The sequence below is a fragment of the Oncorhynchus gorbuscha genome, linkage group LG02 (assembly GCF_021184085.1).
Source record: "Oncorhynchus gorbuscha isolate QuinsamMale2020 ecotype Even-year linkage group LG02, OgorEven_v1.0, whole genome shotgun sequence".
Taxonomy (NCBI): Eukaryota; Metazoa; Chordata; class Actinopteri; order Salmoniformes; family Salmonidae; genus Oncorhynchus; species Oncorhynchus gorbuscha.
Window position 1 is genome coordinate 18,174,727 of NC_060174.1, and position 19,373 is coordinate 18,194,099.

Genomic DNA, 19,373 nt, shown 5'->3' on the forward strand with positions numbered 1-19,373 from the left:
GCAAGTGCTCCCTCTTGTGTCAAGAATAAGAATATACTTTTCACAAGTTAATATTTCCCCTCCATATCTAACTTTCAGGCATGGTATGGGTATTTGATTCTTGCTTGGATGAGGACAATAGGACTTTGTATTGGTGGAATTAACTACCAACCACGAAAGAGCCTGTAAGTGGAAATGTAGCTTTGTATCCATTTTGTAGCTACACCTATCCATTTTCACCATATTGCTACACCTATCTAATGTTTACAGTGCCATGGGGGCTGGTAGGGCTATGTAATGGAGAGATGGAAACTTTCCCCTTACATTTATCTAGTAACTATTACACAAAGACTTCCACTTTACCCTTCTCGCAAAGTATGCACCGGTAAATTTCCCCTCGTGGATTTAAAAGGAACGGGTGGAAATCTCCAGCTGCTTTCACCAGTCTTATACTTTTAATTGATATTTAACACTTTTGTAATCTAGTCCATAAAGCATGAGAGGAAGTGAACACTTCTGGGTGAAAGGGTGGACAACAGGAACACAACCCAGGAGAACTAGTCGTCTCCCAGGGGATGAGGCATACTCCCACGACAAAAGTTCAAAAAGCCAGATTTGTCGTTGAGTAACTTCACTCCTGAGATGCATAGCTGCTGCACAGTGTTTCGAATTCAGTCCAATCCAAGTTTTAGAGGAGAAAAACGTGTGGAAATCCAGCCTGGTCTCATCCCACTGGACACAGACGTCAATTCAACATCTGTTCCGCATTGGTTCCAACAGTGCCCAGTGGGATAGACTAGACGTAACATAGGGAACGTAAATCCTGGAAACTCATTAGTATGTTACATTTTGGAAAGGTTAAAAATTAAAATAAGGTGGTTGGTTGGACCTATAGCTCGAACGCCTAGCACCCCAAAGGTTGCATGTTCAAATTTCATCGACCACTTTAGCATTTTGCAACTATTGTACTTACTACTTTTTGTTGTTGCTACTTTGCAACTACTTAGCCACCTAGCTAACATTAGCCACAACAAATAGGAATTCATAACATATCATACTAGCTGTAATTCGTAACAAATGAAATGGTTGATGGACATCCACAAATTAATACATACTGTACCAAATTAAATGTAACGTACACTGAGTATACAAAAACAGTAGGAACATCTTCCTAATATTGAGTTACACCCACCTTTTCACTCGGAACAGCCTCAATTTGTCGGGGCATGGACCCTACAAGGTGTCAAGTGTTCCACAGGGATGCTAGCCTATGTTGACGCCAATGTTTCCTATAATTGTGTCAAGTTGGCTGGATGTCCTTTGGATGGTGGACCATTCTTGATACACACTGAGGGTGAAAAACCCAGCAGCGTTACAATTCTTGACACACTCAAACCGGTGCGCCTGGCACCTACTACCATATCTTGTTCAAAGGCACTTAATTATTTTGTCTTGCCCATTCACCCTCTGAACGGCACACACACAACCTATGTCTCAAGTCTGTAAATGTCATTCTTTAGCCGTCTCCTCCCCTTCATCTACACTGATAGAAGTGGATTTAACAGGTGACATCAATAAGGCATCAGCTTTCACCTGGATTCACCTGGTCAGTCTGTCATGGAAAGAGCAGTTGTTCCTAATGTTTTAAATACTCAACGTTTACGAGATGGAGGGGGACAAACTTATATTTAATATGTTACGTCTATGCTTGAGTCCAGGTTACATCCTCCTGCTCCTCTGTGGTTGTTTACACCTCTGCAGAAGAGGCACCAAAGTGTCTGCTGTGAAACATCTGATTTTTTTAGCATTGGTGAGGGGTAGATCCAGGAAATGTAACTTTACATCTTGTGCATTAACTGCCTTTGAGATTGATCCATTAGCCCCTCAAGGGTCTGATATGCAGTAACTAATCACACTATCAGCAAGGGTATTGGTTTAACAAGTAATGGTCACTCTCTATGTGGCCTCAATGGAGAAAAAACAGCTCAACAAGCTCAACATTCTCATTGCTTTTAGCCGTGCCCTTATCCTACTCCTCCTCTTTTCCTCTGGTGATGTAGAGGTGAATCCAGGCCCTGCAGTGCCTAGATCCACTCCTATTCCCCAGGCGCTCTCTTTTGATGACTTCTGTAACCGTAATAGCCTTGGTTTCATGCATGTTAACATTAGAAACCTCCTCTCTAAGTTTGTTTTATTCACTGCTTTAGCACACTCTGCCAACCTGGATGTTCTAGCTGTGTCTGAATCCTGGCTTAGGAAGACCAAGGATAGGATAAAGTAATCCTTCTCACCCCCCCCCCTTAAAAGATTTAGATGCACTATTGTAAAGTGGCTGTTCCACTGGATGTCATAAGGTGAATGCACCAATTTGTAAGTCGCTCTGGATAAGAGCGTCTGCTAAATGACTTAAATGTAATGTAATGTAAAGACCACCAAATATTCTGAAATTTGTATCCCTAACTACAACATTTTCAGACAAGATAGAACTGCCAAAGGGGGCAGTGATAGCCTGCAGAGTTCTGTCCTCCTATCCAGGTCTGTACCCAAACAATTTGATCTTCTACTTTAAAACATCCACCTCTCTAAAAACAAGTCTCTCACTGTTGCCGCCTGCTATAGACCACCCTCTGCCCCCAGCTGTGCTCTGGACACCATATGTGAACTGATTGAAAAACTAACATGTCTGATAAAGAAAAACTAACAGGTCTGTGAGAGCCGGAATTCTTACTGGTTGGTAGGTGATCAAATACTTATGTCATGCAATAAAATGCAAATGAATTACTTAAAAATCATACAATGTGATTTTTCTGGATTTTTGTTTTAGATTCAGTCTCTCACAGTTGAAGTGTACCTATGATAAAAATTACAGACCTCTACATGCTTTGTAAGTGGGAAACACTGCCGATTTTGCAGGTTATCAAATACTTGTTCTCCCCATTGTGTGATATTGGCTGACAACTGTGGTTATATCAGACAGTATACCACTGGTATGACTAGGGCTGTATCCAGGCACTCTTCATTACGTCGTGCTAAGAACAGCCCTTGGCTGTGGTATATTGGCCATAGTACCACACTCCCTCGGGCCTTATTGCTAAATTATTTTCCAGGTCCCCGGACCATCCGCTCAAGAAAAAAATTGTCCTGTGAATCGAGTTCATTATCTCTGGTTTAGGAAGTCGGAATTGGTTTGCAGCACTAATCACACCTGGTGTTTTATAAAACGTATAACTCTTGGTCTCTTTAACTTCACAATGTGATAATTATTGTTGGTGTAATACATTGCGGGCTCAGGCACTTGACCTATCTTTAAATTAAATGTTTAACTTTGACTGGTTAATTTAGTCAATTTACCTACTGTTTTTTGAAAGTTCTATAATGAAAACGGGTGAATCTCCAACCGTCATCAATTATATCGACACAACACATTATTAGGTTCTTATTTTTCAGAATAAATAACTCCCAGACATTAGAGAAGCTTAACCAAGTTTAATTCTTCCCAAAGGGTCTTTACAGCTGTAATTCAGACAACCAAACATTTCTCACCATCACAGGTGTGTACATACCACTTAAGACACTCCTCCTTCTCTCCAATCCTTACATCTCATGGTTCCACAAGAAGAGGGTAGTAAAACCTTTATTACTCCCATCAGGGTATCTGACCTCACCTCCTGACCTCAACCCCTCCTTCGCCTAGTCCACAGATGTCCATCTGCCTCCACGATAGCGATCTTTTGATCTCTTCCCGTCCACCCAGCACATTCCACAGGCACTCTGTCTTTCTACAGATCTCACTCCAAATATTATATGCTTCTGATCTATCATTTATTTAATATCTCGAAAGTATTGGCGTGCTTGAAATACTTTGCAAATGCAACTTATTTCTATTTGAAAACTGAAATGGTTTATTCTAAAATGGAGTAAATATTTGTTTTACTCAAATCTACAGACAATACCCCATAATGATAACGTGAAAACAGGTTTTTAGAAATGCTAGCAAATGTATTAAAACAGGAATACCTTATTTACATAAGTATTCAGACCATTTGCTATGAGACTTGAAATTGAGCTCAGGTGCATCATGTTGCCATTGATCATCCTTGATTGGAGTCCACCTGGGGTAAATTCAATTCATTGGACATGATTTGGAAAGGCCCACACCTGTCTATATAAGATCCCACAGTTGACAGTGCATGTCAGAGCAAAAACCAAGCCAGGAGGTTGAATGGAGCTCCGAGACAGGATTGTGTCAAGGCACAGATTTGGGGAAGGGTACCAAAACATTTTTACAGCATTAAAGTCCCTAAGAACACAGTGGCCTCCATCATTCTTAAATGGAAGAAGTTTGGCGCCACCAAGACTCTAGAGCTGGCTGCCTGGCCAAACTGAGCAATTGGGGGAGAAGGGCCTTGGTCAGGGAGGTGACCGAGATCCCAAGAACCAGAGTTCCTCTGTGGAAATGGGAGAACCTTCCAGAAGGACAACCATCTCTGCAGCACTCCACCAATCAGGCCTTTATGGTAGAGTGGCCACTCCTCAGTAAAAGGCATACGACAGCCCGCTTGTATGATGCCAAAAGGCATCTAAAGCAATTTTCTCTGGTCTGACGAAATCAAGATTGAACTCTTTGGCATGAATGCCAAGCATCACATCTGGAGGAAACCTGGCACCATCCCTACGGTGAAGCATGGTGGTGGCAGCGTCATGCTGTGGGGATATTTTTCAGCGGCAGGGACTGGGAGACTATTCAGGATCGAGGGAAAGATGAACGGAGCAAAGTACTGCGAGATCCTTGATGAAAACCTGCTCCAGAGCACTCAGGTTCACCTTCCAATAGGACATGACCCGAAGCACACAGCCAAGGCAACGCAGGAGTGGCTTCGGGACAAGTCTCTGAATGTCCTTGAGTGGCCCAGCCAGAGCCCAGACTAGAACATCTCTGGAGTGACATGAAAATAGCTGTGCAGCAACGCTCCCCATCCAACCTGACAGAGCTTGAGAGGATCTGCAGAGAAGAATGGGAGAAACTCCCCAAATACAGGTGTGCCAAGCGTCATACACAAGAAAACTCGAGGCTGTAATCGCTGCTAAATATGCTAAAACAAATGACTGAGTGAAGGGTCTGAATACTTATTTTGTTTCTTTTTTTTGCTTTGTCTTTATGGGGTGTTGTGTGTAGATTGATGAAGATAAAAACATATATTTTATAAATTTTTGAATATGGTTGTAAGGTAACAACATTTTGAAAAAGTCAGGTCTGAATGCTTTCCCGAATGTACTGTATTTTTTTATTCTGATTTTTCAGGGGGTGCTGCAGCCCTACTTGTTAGCTATGTTTGTCCCCCCTGCGTGATGTGCGCGCAATGGGAGACTGGCTGTTAGTTGATTGATGTTGATGCTGCTGTACAGTGCTTCAGAGGTATGTGAATTCATTCGTTTTTTAAATTGAACCTTTATTTAACTAGGCAAGTCATGGGTGTTTGTTTGGTAGTGGAAAGTCCTTTGTGAGGATTTGACTGGCAACATGGGTTATTTGCCTTTTCGATCACTGTAAACTCGTTTAGATAATCTCCGAATTTTACTGAACAGAGTCCTTCTCAGCAAAATGTAGATCCAAGGGTCAAGGATGGCGTTGACGGCGGCAATCCGTACAGCCTTCAAATCTGCATGGGAATCGTCTTCCCGTGATATCTGGTTAGCAAATACGCGTACCTACAACAGCATAACAAGAGATATGCCAATTAGACCCACTGCTTTCCTCGTAGACAAACTAAATTAACATATAAAATATTAAGACGTTCCTTACCACCAGCGGCGCTGAGCAACCTAAAACAACCATCGAGGTCACCACGAGCACCGTCATCATTTGGGCTTCCACTCCGGAGCAAAGCGCTGTCCAATGCGCCCGTGTGCTCCCTCTAGTAACTGGACGTTGGATTTTCCTGCGACGCATTATCAATAGAGTGCCACAAACTGCAAAGTTGAGGACTATCGTCATCAATATGAGTAGAAAACTCACACTTGCATATAAAAACGAATAGGCTGCAGACCACGGCTCATGAGCCATCCAGTTGATGAAGCACCAAGTTTTGGAGGGCTGGCTCATGCTTTCAGTCATACCCATCACTGGAAGACAACAAAATACAATGTTGCTGAGATAAATGCAAAACAAGCACTTGCGCGCAAAATGTGGGCCAATTCCCCATCTTTGGTATGTGTAAGGGCAGCATATTGCGAGGTAGCGCTCAGCAGACATTGCGCATATAATACTTAGTCCTGCCACTCCGAAGAACAGCAACAAAAATGAGTGGAATTCACAAAGATGGCGGTCGTGGAGTACATTTTTATCGATGTAAGTCGCTATAGTGATTGGGCTGGCCAGACAAGTCCCAAGAAGATCGGTGATAGCCAAACCGCAAACTAAGGCGAAGAACGCGGATGACTTGCGCCCTTGCTTAGATCCAGATAGAGCGGCTATTGCTATTATATTTCCAATGACACCAACTGCAAACATAAATGCAGGTAAAGCCATGGCTGCAGCTGACTTGTAAGGCACAGTGTGTGTCGTGAAATTACTTGTATCGTTCATGTTTTCCGTTCCAAAAGAAAGCTATCCAATGGGCGTTATTTGTTCCTTTCTTTTAGATAGATGCCACTTACTTCTTGAGTCCATTACTATCCAAGCAGGATATTGACAAATGTGTTTTCTCTTGTAGAATCCCTATTTCATGATGGCTGTTGTTCAATAGCCTACATTGACATCAACCTTTTGAAATATCCCGTGGATGGAAAAACTTGGAAATGCGCTCTTGACGCCCAGCAATCTGGTCCTAATAGATATATCAAAGCCAGTGGGGCGCAGAGCCAGGCGGCCCTATACGCAAGTTGCGTAGGGCCCCGCAAATTACGTAAGGGCCCCGCATACTCCTCGTGTCAAAGCGGGTGTTAATGTTTACAACTTCGATGAGAGGATCATTTTGTACAATTTTACTTAACCTTTATTTAACTAGGCAAGTCAGTTAAGAACAAATTCCTATTTACAATGAGCGCCTACCAAAAGGCCTCCTGTGGGGATGGGCCTGGGATAAAATAAATAAACAATATAAATACAGAGCAAAACACACATCACAACAAGAGAGACATCACTACATAAAGAGAGACCTAAGACAACAACATAACAAGGCAGTAACCCAACATGACAACATGGTAGCAACACAACACATGGTGCAAACATTATTGGGCACAGACAAAGGCCAAGAAGGTAGAAACAACAATACATCACATAAAGCAGCCACAACTGTCAGTAAGAGTGCCCATGATTGAGTCTTTGAATGAATGATTGAGATAAAACTGTCCAGTTTGAGTGTTTGTTGCAGCCCGTTCCAGTCGCTAGCTGCAGCGAACTGAAATGAGGAGCGACTCAGTGATGTGTGTGCTTTGGGGCCCTTAAACAGAACGTGACTGGCAGAATGGGTGTTGTATGTGGAGGATGAAGGCTGCATTAGATATCTCAGATAGGGAGGAGTGAGGCCTGAGGCCTAAGAGGGTTTTAGAAATAAGCATCAACCAGTGGGTCTTGCGATGGGTATACAAATATAACCTGTTTACAAAGGAGTATAGAGTGCAGCGACGTGTCCTATAAGGAGCATTGGTGGCAAATCTGTTGGCCAAATGGTAAAGAACATCTAGCCGCTCGAGAGCACCCTTACCTGCCAATCTATAAATTATGTCTCCGTAATCTAGCATGGGTAGGATGGTCATCTGAATTGGGGTTAGTTTGGCAGCTGGGGTGAAAGAGGAGTGATTACGATAAATCTAGACTTGGTTTGCTCTAACTTTAGACTGCAGCTTTGATATGTGCTGAGAGAAAATCAGTGTTCAGTCTAGCCATACTCCCAAGTACTTGTAAGTACTTGTATGAGTTGACTACCTCAAACTCTAAACCCTCAGAGGTAGTAATAACACCTGTGGGATGAGGGGCATTTTTCTTACCAAACCACATGACCTTTGTTTTGGAGGTGTCCTGAATAAGGTTAAGGGTCAGGGGGGCAGCTGAGTATAAGACTATCATCAGCATATATCTGGATTAGAGAGTTTCCTACTGCCTGAGCTATGTTGTTGATGTAAATTCAGAAGAGAGTGGGGCCTAGGACAGAGCATAGCAAACCAGCCCAAAGACCCCTCAGAGACCAATCAAATAAAATTGTATTGGTCACACACATGAATAGCAGAGGTTAATGCAAGTGTAGGGAAATGCTTGTGCTTTTAGTTCTGTCAATGCAGTAATATCTAACAAGTAATCAAACAAATTCACAACAACTACCTGATACACACACATGTAAAGGGATGAATAAGAATATGTACTTATAAATATATGGATGAGTGATGGCCGTGCGGCATAGGAAAGATGCAGTAGATGGTATAGAATACAGTATATACATATGAGATGAGTAATGTAGGATATGTAAACATGATTAAAGTGCCGTTATTTAAAGTGACTAGTGATCACTTTGTCAAGTCCATTTATTTAAGTGGCCAGAGATTTGAGTCTGTATTTTGGCAGCAACCTCGCTATGTTAGTGATGGCTGTTTAACAGTTAGATGGCCTTGAGAGAAGCTGTTTTTCAGTCTCTCGGTCCCAGCGTTGATGCACCTGTACTGACCTCGCCTTCTGGATGATAGCGGGGTGAACAGGCAGTGGCTCGGGTGGTTGTTGTCCTTGATGATCTTTATGGCCTTTCTGTGACATCGGGTGCTGTAGCTGTCCTGGAGGGCAGGTAGTTTTCCCCCTGTGATGTGTTGTGCAGACCGCACTACCCTCTGGAGAGCCTTGCGTGTTGAGGGCAGTGCAGTTCCCGTACCAGGCGGTGATACAGCCCGACAGGATGCTCCCTATTGTGCATCTGGAAAAGTTTGAGTGTTTTAGGTGACAAGCCAAATTTCTTCAGCCTCCTGATGCGCAGTCATGGGTGCGGCCTGTCAAAGTCCAGGACCCAGTTGCACAGGGCGGGATCGAAACCCAGGGTCTCAAACTTAATGACGAGTTTGGAAGGTACAATGATGTTAAATGCTGAGCTATAGTTAATGAACAGCATTCTTACAAAGGTATTCCTCTTGTCCAGATGGGATAGGGCAGTAGTGATGGAGATTGCATCGTCAGTGGACCTATTAGGGTGGTAAGCAAATTGGAGTTTGTCTCGGCTATCAGGTAGGGTGGAGGTGATATGATCCTTAACTAGTCTCTCAAAGCACTCCATGATGACAGGAGTGAGTGCAACTGGGCGGTAGTCATTTAGTTCAGTTACCTTCACTTTCTTGGGAGCGGGCTGTGTAAGTGGCACTGTATTTTCCTCAAAGCGAGCAAAGAAGTTGTTTAATTTGTCTGGGAGCAAGACGTCCACGACGGAGCTGGTTTTCTTTTTGTAATCTGTGATTGACTGTAGACCCTGCCACATACGTCTCGTGTTTGAGCCATTGAATTGCGACTACTTTGTCTCTATACTGATGCTTTGCTTGTTTGATTGCCTTGCGGAGGAAATAGCTGCACTCTTTGCATTCGGCCATGTTTCCAGTCCCCTTGCCGCGATTAAAAGCGGTGGTTCGTGCTTTCAATTTTGCGCAAAGGCTGCCATTAACCCACGGTTTCTGTTTAGGAAATGTTTTAATAGTCACCGTGGGTATGACATCTCCGATGCACTTGCTAATAAACTCACTCACCGAGTCAGCGTATACATCAATGTTATTGTCTGAGGCTATCCAGAATATATCCCAGTCCACGTGATTGAAGCAATCTTGAAGCGTGGAATCTGAATGGTCAGACCAGAGTAGACCTGAGTACGGGCGTTTCCTGTTTTAGTTTCTGTCTATAGGCTGGGAACAACAAAATGGAGTCGTGGTCAGATTTGCTGAAGGCGGGGCGGGGGAGGGCTTTGTATGCATCGCGGAAGTTAGAGTATCAATAATCTGGTCTGCATTTGACTAAGAGGAGTTATAGGTCAGGTGAATAAAATGACTTGAGTACCTGTATGTTGTTGTGATTACACCATGAGTCCTCAATCATAAGGCATACTCCCCCACCCTCCTTCTTACCAGAGAGATGTTTGTTTCTGTCAGCCCGATGCATGAGGAAACTGGGTGGCTGTACCGACTCTGATAACATATCCCGAGTGAGCCATGTTTCCGTGAAAAAGAGAATGTCTTTCTGGAAGGCATCTTGTGCCCTAATTTTGTCCAGCTTGTTAGCTAGAGATTGGAGATTGGCGAGTAATATGCTCAGAAGCGGTGGATAGTGTGCTCGCCTTCTGAGTCTGACCAGTAGGCCGCTCCTTCTGCCACTCATGCGGCAACCGCCTTGTTTTGGGTCGGCCTCTGGGATAAGATCCCATTTCCAGGGTGGAGGTCCGAACAAAGGATCCGCTTCGGAAAGACATATTCCTGGTCGTTCTTCCTGGCTGTATGCAATGGCCTGGCTGTATGCAAAACACTTGAGATTTTCTGGGCTAACGATGTAAGAAATAATACATAAAAAAAGGAATACCTGCATAGTTTTCTAAGGACCTGAATCAAGGCGACCATCCCTGTTGGCGCCATCTTGCATCCAATACTCCTTAGCCAGGCCACAAGAATGGAATGGTCTGCCGTATCAAAAGCTTTGGCCAAGTCAATACATATAACTTTACAACATTGCTTAGAATCAAGGGCAATGGTGACATCATTGAGGACCTTTAAGGTTGCAGTGACACACCCATGACCTGGGAGGAAACCAGATTGCATACCCGAGAGAATCCTATAGACATCAAGAAAGCCAGTCTGTTGATTATTGACAAGTTTTTCCAACACTTTTGATAAACAGGGCAAAATAGAATTAGGCTTATAACAGTTAGGTTCAGCTTTAACTCCCCCTTTAAATAAAGGACTAACCGTGGCTGCCGTCCAAGAAATGGGAACCTCCCCAGAAAGGAGAGACAGGCATGGCAACGATAGGGGCAGCAACCTTAAATAAGAAAGGGTCTAAACCATCTGACCCAGATTATATTTTGGGGTCAAGTTTAAGGAACTCCTTTAGCACCTCGGACTCAGTGACTTCCTGCAGGGAGAATCTTTGTAGCGGGGCAGGGGGAAAAGAGGGAGAAGTATTGGGGATAGTCACATTGGAAGGGGTGGGAGATTAGGAAATGTTGGACAGGCAAGGAGGCATGGCTGAGTCAAATAGGAATCCTGATTTAATGAAGTGGTGATTTAAAGAGCTCAGCCATGTGCTTCTTGTCAGTAACAACCACATCATCAGCATTAAGGGACATGGGCAGCTTTGAGGAGAAGGGTTTATTCTCCAGGTCTTTAACCGTTTTCCAGAACTTCTTGGGGTTAGACCCAAAGAGAGAGAACTGCTCCTTAAAGTAACTAACTTTGGCCTTCCGGATAGCCTGAGTGCACTTTTTTATCATTTGCCTGAACGAAAGCCAGTCAGCCTGAGTAACCTTGTGCCGATCCTTTCACCAAATGCAATTCTTGAGGTGGAGTAACTCTGCAAGATCACGGTCCAACCAGGGCCTGAACCTGTTTTTAATTCTAATTTTCTGTATGGGGGCGTGTTTGTTAACAAAACCACTGAAAATATAAAAAAAGAAGGTCCAAGCGTCTTTGACAGAGGGGATGAAGCTGATTCTATACCATCTAACAGAGGCCAGTTTATGAAGGAAGGCTTGCTCATTGAAGTTTTGTAGCAAGCTTCTATGACAAATCAGGACAGGTTGTTTCACTGGGCAGCCATTATGAACACAGGCTGTTAAACAGTGATCACTAAGGTCATTACAGAAAACACCGGACTGATACCTATCAGGATTATTTGTGAGGATAACATCAAGGAGAGAGTGGCCTTTTCTGCTTGTTTGGAGTCATACCTTGTGGGATTGGTAATAATCTGAGCAAGATTTAGGGCGTCCCATTGCTTTAGGACTTGGTCAGGTGTATTAAGCATGTCCCTGTTTAGGTCACCAAGCAGGACACATTCAGACTGAGTGTAAGGGGCCAGGAGAGAGCTTAGTGCAGGTAGGGTACATGCCGGTGCTGATGGAGGACGATAGCACCCAGCAACAGTCAACAAAGAGCTATTTGAAAGTTTAATGCTGAAAACCAGCAAATCAAATTGTTTGGGGAAAAACTTGGTGGAGACACCGAGCACTGAAGGTGATCCTTGGTAAAGATTGCCACTCCCCCACCTTTGGAAGATCTGTCTTGCCAAAAAAGGTTATAACCAGAAAGGTTAACATCAGTATTCAAAACACTGTTCCTTAACTACGTCTCAGTAATGACCAACTCATCTGGATTGGAGCTGTGAACCCACACTTTCAATTCATCCATTTTAGGTAATAAGCTTCTAGTGTTAACGTGCAGAAATCAGTGAAGTAGATATCAGAGCACAAGTCAGAATTGGGGCTAGCAACAGTAGATGGGCCAGGTTGTACATAAACATTTCCAGATATCATCAACAGTAATACGATCACAGCATAGGACAGGGAGAGCGCTGCAGATTTATGACATCTGAGTGTGCATCAGATGGCAGCAAGATCATATTGTACAGCAATTTTATCAGGTAACATGAATACAAAGCTGGCGAGAGGTGGTTAGAATGGGATGGGAGGCCAAAAGTCAGTGTAACCAATAGAGAGTCAGTGTCCCGAGTGTGGGAACAAACAGTCTGTCCCACGGTTGGGTATAGAAAGTTTGTAGTCAACAAAGTATGCAGGAGTCATGAGGCAAATAGCAAAATGCACATGAGAACTCAAATATATAACGACTTGGGGCTAGCCATTGTAAGTTCAGAGTCACTCTCCCCAACAGTGTGTGAGTGCTGGAGGTGAGCGAAAGCTCTGGAGAGAGGGGTGAGTGTGGTGGGGGTACCTGTACCAGACAGGGGGAGACAGGCCAGGGCAGACGGTGAACAGGTCACCAGGTGGAATCCCAGCAGTAGTGCAGCAGGCAAAAGGAGTAGGTGTTTATTTCTGAAGGCAGATTTCTTGTATAAAATGCCAGTGAATGAATGGTCTTTAAACAGCACGAGGGGACTTCAGAGGACGCTTCAAAGACTCCTGACACTTGTTGGGCCCAAAGTCCTCGACACATATTACCTCACACCTTAGTGCTAATTTAATTTGTATCTGGTCTGTTGTTGCAAGCCTGGGAGCCTTAACTCAGCATTCAGTCCCCATAAAATATATAATTGAAATGTACTTTATCTTTCATTTATTATTTTATTTTTCTTCTTCTTGGCTTTTTAACTAGCATCAAACCAAACACTACTCACTCAGTTCCAGGTTGGATGGTGTCCTTAGATCTCTACTGTTTGTTAGCTAGAGCACCCTCCATACAGCTTGGAAAAGAACCTTGGAAGCAGTAATCTCTCCGGGTTAATTTTGGTCAAAATTATGTTGTAGGTTTGGAGTTTTGACCTGGAGTTAACTCCAAATCTATCCTTTTGTAAAAAACATGTTGAAAAATGTGAGCGCTCACATGCAGCTGTCTCTCTCTCTCTCTCTTAGGATGAAGCAGAACTATCCTTATAGTCACAAAAACACACACAAAAAACACCATGAGAGTAAATTGCGGGAACAGCAATCAGGTAAACTTGTGTTCTCTCCTCTCCAAGTTTGATGTCAGTAAATAACAGTAACGTTAAGTTGATAGGCTAGCTTGCAGTACATCTCTCTCTAGTCTCTGTCTTGCTAACCTAGCTGGGCAGTACGTCTCTTGGTCTGTCAGTGTCTTGCTTGCTTGCCAGCCACTTCCAGGGCTGTGTTCTGTGACTTTGTGCCTGACAAAAGTGAAATGCAACTATTTATTACATTTGATAAACGGCAACGGGCAATGGTGTTTATAAACTGCAGCTCGGAAAAGATAACGCGTCGCGCAGGAACATGCGTTCATACGCGAGTGCACAAAATGAAACTCGCGCTTTCCAGCTGCAACCTCTGTGGGGACCAGTCCAGACAATATATGAGTGAGATGGCACTCCTCATAGGCGCACGTTATTTCGGTCAATGTTTAGTTATCATTCTGGACTAATGCAAGATGGAAAGCAATGGATTGACATTGACTATTGATTCATATATTGAATTTAAAAAGTTGATTAGCTGGGCATACTGGACAATATGGATGCACATCTCTCAGTAAATAATAACCATCAAGTATTCAGCCAAGCCCTAGTATAAATAGTATTTTATATTTGAAAATGTATAAAAGGAAATCTGGGGGAGCCAGTTTGAATGGGCCTGATGCAGCTGATAAAATTAATAGTATTATCTATAATTTACAGGTGCTTTGCGTAAATATGTCAGTAGAGAAGATGCTGGATCATCAGCCAGTACAAGCACAGACTCAATTGATCCACACCCAGCCTCAGCCAGTACTAACATAGACCCAGTCCAGCCGGCTTCAGCAAATACTAACATAGACCCAGTCCAGCCGGCTTCAGCAAATACTAACATAGACCCAGGTGAAGTACAGGCAGCCTGAGCCAGTACTAGCATTACTAGAGGTGTACAGCCAGCATCAGATACAAGCAGCTCAGACCCTAATAGAACAGTTGCTGCTCCACAAAATGACCCAGCAGATTGGCCCCCAGTCTTAACAGATTTTATGAGGACTGAGTTATTGCGCAGAGGTCCATTCAAACCAGGACTGCATTTTTCTCACCCTAAAGCCAAGTCTAGAAGAGGTTTCCATTCAGGCTTATTACAGAGACAGTTGTCAAATGGGGAAAAGATTACCAGGAGCTTGCTTTCATACCCAATCAAAAACAAAGCTGTGTATTGTTTTTGCTGTAAGCTTTTTCTACAAAAGACTACAAAATAATAAAGGTGTGAATGACTGGTGAAAAATCAACACCATTCTGAAACCCCATGAGGGTAGTCCTGAACACACAAACAATATGATTAAGTGGAGAGAACTTGATCTGCACCGAAGTCTGGGAAAGACTCTTGACCAGATACAAATGACCATTTTGGAGGCTGAAAAAAAGAGACGGTGGGGATGTCCTTACATGTTTAATAAGTATCACCCAGTCTCTGGGTGAAATAAACCAAGCATTCAGGGGTTAATCAGACAACCTCTTCCAACCAGATAATGGAAAACTTCCTAAAAGAGGTTGAATTACTGGCAAAATTTGACCCCGTTATGGAAAATCATCTCAGCAAAATGACCTTGGGAGGCACACACAAAATGAGCTGATACAGATTGTGAGTGACAAGAAATAGTGACTCAAGTAAGAGACTCAAAGTACTTCTCCATTATCTTGGACTGTACACCTGACATTAGTCACCAGGAGCAAATGTCAATTTTTGTGAGAAGTGTGGCTTCAAAGGGAAAGCCAGAGATCAAGGAGCACTTCCTTGGCTTTGTGAGTGTTGTTACAACAGGCTCGAATTGGTCCACTGTCATCTTAGATAAGTTGAAAACACTCTAATCTTCAGAAATCACTGTGACATCAGTGGAATGGATCTGGCACACGAGATTCAGAATAGACCTGATCTGCCATCAGATAAGATGACTACCTTTTGAGCTGCTTTCCTTTCTCTGTAAGAAAAACCTGGAGGAACTGTATCCTAAACTTTGGATAGCCCTAAGAATGGCAGTCACCCTACAGGTAACAGTAGCATCATCAGAGAGGAGCTTTTCAAAATTCAAACGCATCAAAAGGTACCTGAGGCCTACCATGTCACAGGAATGTTTGAGTGGTCTGGCCATCATGAGCATTAATCATGACGTGGGGAAACACATGTCCTATGATGACGTCATTTATGATTTTGCCTCAAGAAATTGCAGAAGAGGAATATTTTGATGGTAAGATTTTAATTCCAACATTCAAATGTTTACACACTTAGTAACATTTGAGATTTTATGGCAGAAGTGCATTTGTGTAAATGACTGCTTAACTATGTGATATACTTTGATATACATCCAGATAGACTGGTGTCCATGCTGATGCTGAAAATGCCCAGGCTGTAGAGAGAACCAAAGCTAATCACACATCTGTATAGGTTTTATTGACTATTTTAAGACATATCGCTGCAGCCATAGGCTTATGTTTACATTGTGTAGACTAAGCTAATTGTATAATATTGTGAGATTCTATAAAAAATGTTATTTTAAATACATTTTGTTTGTTTATATCGTTCTGTATAGGTTTACTTATTCTTAGACAGACAGATGGAGCAAACTGTTTTAAAGGAGGGAGGATTGTAGTGGGAGCACTGGGGTGTCAGGTGTGACTATGTGGCGTGGCAATGGCAAATGGTTTACATGGCTCATGGGTCAGGTAGGAGGGCCCCTTAGCAGAATTTTGCTTGGGGCCCCAGGGAGGTCAGGACTGGCTCTGGTGTGGTGTCTGTGTTGATGTTAACGTCTCAACAGCAAAACCCTGACTGTGGATGCAATGGATTACAAGTCTCACAGTTGTCACATGTCAGTCACCAAGCACATGCGTAATCTCTTCTGAGGTCAATATCAATGAGGCTCTCAAGAAAAAAACTTGGGCTTTCCCCAAATGAGCATCATGAGCTTGTTGACATTTTTAAAATCCAAAAGATAATGTTGTACATATGATTGATAAAGCTGTCTATATGACTAATGTGGGAGCAGTTTGGCTAATAAATAATTTATTGAATGGATTTGATCTTGGTTTTAACCATTCAAATGTCACAACTTCCTAATTATAACTACAGTAATAACTACAGTACTTCCGGCGCCGACTGAGATGGCCGCCTCGCTTCGCGTTCCTAGGAAACTATGCAGTTTTTTGTTTTTTTTTACGTGTTATTTCTTACATTAGTACCCCAGGTCATCTTAGGTTTCATTACATACAGTCGAGAAGAACTACTGAATATAAGATCAGCGTCAACTCACCATCAGTACGACCAAGAATATGTTTTCCGCGACGCGGATCCTGTGTTCTGCCTTACAAACAGGACAACGGAATGGATTGCATGCAGCGACCCAAAAAAACGACTCAGAAAAAGAGGGAAACGAGGCGGTGTTCTGGTCAGACTCCGAAAAAGGGCACATTGCGCACCACTTCCCAGCATTCTTCTTGCCAATGTCCAGTCTCTCGACAACAAGGTTGACGAAATCCGAGCAAGGGTGGCATTCCAGAGGGACATCAGAGACTGCAACGTTCTCTGCTTCACGGAAACATGGCTTACTGGGAAGACGCTATCCAGGACGGTGCAGCCAACGGGTTTCTCCACGCATCGCGCCGACAGAAACATACATCTCTCTGGTAAGAAGAGTGGCGGGGGCGTATGCCTCATGACTAACGGGACATGGTGTGATGAAGGAAACACACAGGAACTCAAATCCTTCTGTTCACCTGATTTAGAATTCCTCACAATCAAATGTAGACCGCATTGTCTTCCAAGAGAATTCTCTTCGATTATAATCACAGCCGTATATACCCCCCCCCCCCAAGCAGAGACATCGATGGCTCTGAACGAACTTTATTTAACTCTTTGCAAACTGGAAACCATTTATCCGGAGGCTGCATTCATTGTAGCTGGGAATTTTAACAAAGCTAATCTGAAAACAAGACTCCCTAAATTTTATCAGCATATCGATTGCGCAACCAGGGGTGGTAAAACCTTGGATCATTGTTACTCTAACTTCCGCGACGCATATAAGGCCCTGCCCCGCCTCCCTTTCGGGAAAGCTGACCACGACTCCATTTTGCTGATCCCTGCCTACAGGCAGAAGCTAAAACAAGAGGCTCCCACGCTGAGGTCTGTCCAACGCTGGTCAGACCAAGCTGACTCTACACTCCAAGACTGCTTCCATCACGTGGACTGGGACATGTTTCGTATTGCGTCAGATGGAAATATTGACGAATACGCTGATTCGGTGTGCGAGTTCATTAGAACGTGCGTCGAAGATGTCGTTCCCATAGCAACGATAAAAACATTCCCAAACCAGAAACCGTGGATTGATGGCAGCATTCGCGTGAAACTGAAAGCGCGAACCACTGCTTTTAATCAGGGCAAGGTGTCTGGTAACATGTCCGAATATAAACAATGCAGCTATTCCCTCCGCAAGGCTATTAAACAAGCTAAGCGTCAGTACAGAGACAAAGTGGAATCTCAATTCAATGGCTCAGACACAAGAGGCATGTGGCAGGGTCTACAGTCAATCACGGACTACAAGAAGAAACCCAGCCCAGTCACGGACCAGGATGTCTTGCTCCCAGGCAGACTAAATAACTTTTTTGCCCGCTTTGAGGACAATACAGTGCCACTGACACGGCCTGCAACGAAAACATGCGGTCTCTCCTTCACTGCAGCCGAGGTGAGTAAGACATTTAAACGTGTTAACCCTCGCAAGGCTGCAGGCCCAGACGGCATCCCCAGCCGCGCCCTCAGAGCATGCGCAGACCAGCTGGCCGGTGTGTTTACGGACATATTCAATCAATCCCTATACCAGTCTGCTGTTCCCACATGCTTCAAGAGGGCCACCATTGTTCCTGTTCCCAAGAAAGCTAAGGTAACTGAGCTAAACGACTACCGCCCCGTAGCACTCACTTCCGTCATCATGAAGTGCTTTGAGAGACTAGTCAAGTACCATATCACCTCCACCCTACCTGACACCCTAGACCCACCCAATTTGCTTACCGCCCAAATAGGTCCACAGACGATGCAATCTCAACCACACTGCACACTGCCCTAACCCACCTGGACAAGAGGAATACCTATGTGAGAATGCTGTTCATCGACTACAGCTCGGCATTCAACACCATAGTACCCTCCAAGCTCGTCATCAAGCTCGAGACCCTGGGTCTCGACCCCGCCCTGTGCAACTGGGTACTGGACTTCCTGACGGGCCGCCCCCAGGTGGTGAGGGTAGGCAACAACATCTCCTCCCCGCTGATCCTCAACACGGGGGCCCCACAAGGGTGCGTTCTGAGCCCTCTCCTGTACTCCCTGTTCACCCACGACTGCGTGGCCACGCACGCCTCCAACTCAATCATCAAGTTTGCGGATGACACAACAGTGGTAGGCTTGATTACCAACAACGACAAGATGGCCTACAGGGAGGAGGTGAGGGCCCTCGGAGTGTGGTGTCAAGAAAATAACCTCACACTCAACGTCAACAAAACTAAGGAGATGATTGTGGACTTCAGGAAACAGCAGAGGGAACACCCCCCTATCCACATCGATGGAACAGTAGTGGAGAGGGTAGCTAGTTTTAAGTTCCTCGGCATACACATCACAGAAAAACTGAATTGGTCCACTCACACTGACAGCATCGTGTAGAAGGCGCAGCAGCGCCTCTTCAACCTCAGGAGGCTGAAGAAATTCGGCTTGTCACCAAAAGCACTCACAAACTTCTACAGATGCACAATCGAGAGCATCCTGGCG

At 44.0% G+C, this 19,373-nt stretch overlaps 2 protein-coding genes across 4 annotated transcripts in view; one reads left to right on the forward strand and one right to left on the reverse strand.

The window, feature by feature from the left end:
• Positions 1–5,091: 5,091 nt before the first annotated feature.
• On the reverse strand, positions 5,092–6,768 carry LOC123998221 (prostaglandin E2 receptor EP4 subtype-like). The gene is made up of 2 exons (XM_046303256.1): positions 5,783–6,768; positions 5,092–5,688 (listed from the first exon to the last, which is right to left on the reverse strand). The coding sequence occupies exons 1-2, from the start codon at positions 6,563–6,565 to the stop codon at positions 5,506–5,508; spliced, it is 966 nt and encodes a 321-aa protein (XP_046159212.1). The 5' UTR covers positions 6,566–6,768; the 3' UTR covers positions 5,092–5,505.
• si:ch73-40i7.2 (FYN-binding protein 1) overlaps positions 5,282–19,373 on the forward strand; it is a 53,198-nt gene continuing 39,106 nt past the window's right edge. For all 3 annotated transcript variants that reach the window (XM_046303240.1, XM_046303224.1, XM_046303233.1), the window contains exon 1: positions 5,282–5,395. In XM_046303240.1, the coding sequence (XP_046159196.1) occupies positions 5,366–5,395 (30 nt within the window). In that variant the 5' untranslated portion in view covers positions 5,282–5,365. The remainder of the gene's footprint in view (positions 5,396–19,373) is intronic.